Source organism: Lactuca serriola, chromosome 1 (genome assembly GCF_051521515.1).
Source record: "Lactuca serriola cultivar US96UC23 chromosome 1, Lser_US96UC23_V15, whole genome shotgun sequence".
NCBI classification, from domain to species: domain Eukaryota; kingdom Viridiplantae; phylum Streptophyta; class Magnoliopsida; order Asterales; family Asteraceae; genus Lactuca; species Lactuca serriola.
Genome location: NC_136408.1, coordinates 84,076,032 through 84,080,509, shown reverse-complemented (window position 1 = coordinate 84,080,509; position 4,478 = coordinate 84,076,032). Strand labels below are relative to the sequence as shown.

The 4,478-nt window shown below is 36.4% G+C and overlaps 2 protein-coding genes across 2 annotated transcripts; both read left to right on the top strand.

Moving 5' to 3' along the window:
- The first annotated feature begins 388 nt into the window (after positions 1–388).
- On the top strand, positions 389–1,036 carry LOC145093806 (putative histone H2B.1). Its single transcript, XM_079032062.1, has one exon. The coding sequence runs from the start codon at positions 458–460 to the stop codon at positions 902–904; it is 447 nt and encodes a 148-aa protein (XP_078888188.1). The 5' UTR covers positions 389–457; the 3' UTR covers positions 905–1,036.
- A 1,109-nt stretch (positions 1,037–2,145) lies between these two features.
- On the top strand, positions 2,146–3,087 carry LOC145057910 (uncharacterized). The gene has a single exon (XM_079005822.1). The coding sequence runs from the start codon at positions 2,146–2,148 to the stop codon at positions 3,085–3,087; it is 942 nt and encodes a 313-aa protein (XP_078861948.1).
- The last annotated feature ends 1,391 nt before the right edge of the window (positions 3,088–4,478 follow it).

Below are 4,478 nucleotides of genomic sequence, written 5' to 3'. Positions count from 1 at the left end.
TTAATCAATTTCCAATTACAAAAAAACAAACTTTCATATTTTATTGGATATCACCTATTTGAAATTTGAATTACGATTTTTGCATATTGTTTGCATATTTATATTTATTGCGTGTACAGGAATTGAAGGGCATTTGAAGCGGAAAAACATGATTTAGGGGGCTGGGAGATTAACACGTGGCAATTTAGTACTTATTTATTAGATTAGGGGATTTCTTTTACAAATAATACTAGTAGTAGTATAAAACTAAGGAAACAAATATGTGCAATGACATATTTCTCCCTAAAATATAAACCATTCAGATGCAAAATACTGGCGATCCGAGTCAATTAAAATCAACCAATCAGATCACACGTCTCAGTTAATATATAACGCCAACCTCCGATCACAATCACATCCCACAAACAACAATCTTTCTCTCTCTAGTCTATCTTTCTCTAAAATTCAAATACCTTCAATGGCGCCAAAAGCAGAGAAGAAGCCAGCTGAGAAGAAGCCTGCGGAGGAGAAGAAAGCCGCCGTCGCTGAAAAAGCCCCTGCCGAGAAAAAACCAAAGGCCGGGAAGAAGCTTCCCAAGGAATCTGGCGCCGGTGCCGCCGACAAGAAGAAGAAGAGAAGCAAGAAGAATGTGGAGACATACAAGATCTACATCTTTAAGGTGTTGAAGCAGGTTCATCCTGATATCGGGATCTCAAGCAAGGCCATGGGTATAATGAATTCCTTCATTAACGACATCTTCGAGAAGCTTGCTTCAGAATCATCGAAGCTTGCGAGGTACAACAAGAAGCCGACAATTACGTCGAGGGAGATTCAGACAGCGGTGAGGTTGGTTTTGCCAGGGGAGTTGGCAAAGCATGCTGTCTCGGAAGGGACGAAGGCTGTTACCAAATTTACTAGTTCTTAGATTTGGGGGTTTAGGGTTTACTCATTGTAAAATTTCATCTTTCTCGATGAACTATGTGGGTATCAGATTATGAATTGGTTATATTTTGTTATCAAACAATTGATTCTATTTGAACAAGTTTGGTTTTTAGAATTGGGTATCCATAACTTCATTTTCCATGTTTAAGTTTCTTATAAGTCTTCTGGTTGGATGTGAATTCGTTAGTGAACTTGTATAAGATCTGTTGCTGGTTCCTTATGCCTTCATGAAATGGTTGAGTGCTATTGATTAGCTCTCTACATAGAGTACACAGTGGTGACGACTTAAACGTGTAGTTGCAATTTGCAGATGCTTTAGGCAAATTTGTATATCATAGAAGGTTATTTTAATGGAAAAAAATTATATATTGTTAGGTTGTTTTTGTTCATTGAAATGGTTTTTGGATTTTGTTTTGAATCAAAATCGTCTATCCAATTTTAGCGCAACATATCGTTTGAATTTGCCCCTTGTGGCCATTGACATAGTTATTTATTCTTTCTCATCGGTTGCAATTTTAGGGTGCCCTTTTGCTTATGGTTGGTACTATTTGAGAACCAACCCGTTTTTTTTTTCCTTTCTGAGTGTGTTGAACAACATCAATTTCAGCAATTCATAGTTCCACAAGATTTGCACATCTAGAGGTCTTTAATATCATTTCAATACACTTAACGACCCACAATCCAATGGAGGTTAGAAATATAGGGCAATTACCCTCTTAGAGAAAGCTAATTTTGCTGCACCACTTGGATGTGAACCCGCTAAACTCCCATTCACATACCTAGGCGTTCCTGTGGGGGCAAACATGAACCTCACAAAGCACTGGCGCCCTGTAATTGAAAGATTCCGCTCAAGACTTAGCCTGTGGAAATCCAAGACGCTGTCACTAGGGGGACGCCTTACACTATCCAAGGCTGTCCTTGGCAGTCTACCCACCTTTTATTTCTCACTGTTTGTTGCCCCTGCAGGTGTTATTAAAACTTTGGAGAAGCTTCGTCGGAATTTTCTTTGGGTGGTGCGGAGGAATCGAGGAAGATAAATTGGGTCAAGTGGCAGAAAGTATTATCCCCAAAAAACGCAGGTGGGCTTGGACTTGGATCGCTGAAGGCACTTAATCTAGCCCTGATCCTGAAATGGTGGTGGCGACTCAAGGTTGACGGAACAAGCCTATGGTGCAGGGTCATAAAAGGAATTCACAATATATATATAATAAACCGGCAAATTACATGTTCAAAAAATCATTAACGGGTGTATGGAAAAATGTGGCGGGAATTCGTAAGGCGTTGGCAGAACTAGACATCAACACTGATGATGTCTTTGTTAAAGATGTTGGATCCGACGAAGACACTATGTTCTGGCAAGATAGGTGGAACGGGGCTGCAACACTGAAGGATTCCTTTCCGGAGCTCTATAAATTGGAAAGGCACAAGAAATGCAAAGTCTCTGATCGAATAACCACCGATGGTCTGGTTTGGAACTGGAAATCAAGCCCTACCTCACCTGATGAAAGAAGCCAACTTGAGGCGATCATTGCTCGGGACGAAGTCCATCACCCATTATCCAGGCGAGATAAATGGATTTGTAATCTCTCCCATGATGGTACATTCCAGGTGAGGTCACTCAGATCACAAATTGACGGAAGGAATGAAAGTAGTGATGAGGCGGTGATAGATTGGATACATGACATCCCGATAAAGGTGAGTTGCTTTATGTGGAGGGCAGTTCTAGATCGGCTGCCTACTGCTACAACCCTAATCAGACGTGGTATTCAACTTCCATCCCCCACATGCACCTGGTGTGGATTAGAACCTGAAGACACCGACCACGTCATTCTCCGTTGTCCAAAAGCTATGATGGTTTGGGAATGGATAATTCGGTGGTGTGAGATTCCTGACTTGCATTTCACACATACAAAAGACCTGGTGGAATTCACTTCCAAATGGGGAACATGTCATAAAAAACGGAGGACGCTAATTGCTATTTGCTATGGGACAGCATGGCTCTTATGGAAGGCACGATGCGACTGGATCTTCAAGAAAACTCGATCTTCACCTGCTGTGGTGGCTGATATGATCAAATCGACAGTCTTCACATGGGTCAAACATAGGAGAACTAAGTGCACATTTCGTTGGATGAACTGGTGTGTAAACCCGTTTAAATGTGTATAAAGATGGAAAGTCAAAACATGTAAACTGTAAAATGTTCCATCCCCCTCCCTAGCATCTTGTTAGGTTTGGGTGTTTTAATAAAATTTGCCGGTTAAAAAAAAAAAAAAAAAGCTATGTATATAAGCCTCACAACCATAAGACCTGTCCGTTTGCCTTGTACCCCATACATAGGGGTCGTTGTGCTTGGTGTCCCGGCGTGACAACGGTAACACCTATTTTTTCTGTACGTGGTAGAAAACTTTTCGATTGTTTTGTTTTTTTTCCTGCACGGACAACACCTTCTTCAACCTGGGTAACACGTATTATGTATTCCTGTATTTGCCTTTGTCCATATTGCGGTATGTGGTAAACAATCCCCAAACAGTTGTGCGGTATACGTCCCACGTGTTACAGCTTCGCCACAACATTTTTGAAATATTACCGTTTGTGTAGCCGTTGGCAACGGCTAGAATATTTTAAACTTAATATGACAAATATGAGAAATTAAATATATTTCTAATTATTTTAATTAATAACAAATGTCTTAAATTATAACACTTGTCACTATTTATTTGACATGGTACGAAAATAAATACAAAAAAAAGGTCGAAAGATTTTTAATCACTTTATATATATATATATATATATATATATATATATATATATATATATATAAAGTGATTAAAAATCTTTCGATCTTTTTTTTGTATTTATTTTTGTACCATGTCAAATAAATAGTGACAGGTGTTATATATATATATATATATATATATATATATATATATATATATATATATATATATATATATATATATATATATATATATATGTATATATATATATTAGGTGTGAAACCCGTGTATTACACGGATTAATTTAAAAAATATTAAACATTAAAGTGTAAATAGAAAATATTTTTAATATACAACTTTAAAATAAGGAAAAAAATATTTATTGCAATTTAATATCACATATATTATATGATATATAATACTTTACATATATAAGTATATATGACTTTAATTTTAAAAATCGAAACAAACCAAAAATTGACAAATGAATAATTTTTATTTCAAAAATACCACATGATAAGTGTCAAAATTCATGAAAGATTGACATGTGGCAAAAAAAACTTTCATTTATTAAGGAGGATATATATATATATATATATATATATATATATATATATATATATATATATATATATATATATATATATAAACCACCATAAATACACTAATTTCTGCATTTTTTAGACACAATCCATTCTCAATTTATACAACATTTGAAACCTTTTCATTCCAAAAATGAATCCAAACAACTCTCGATTTATTGCTCATAGTAAATCGTGTGCAAATGTTCGTCCGATTGAGTCGTCAGTTTACATACCACAAATGGATTCGTCTTCGATT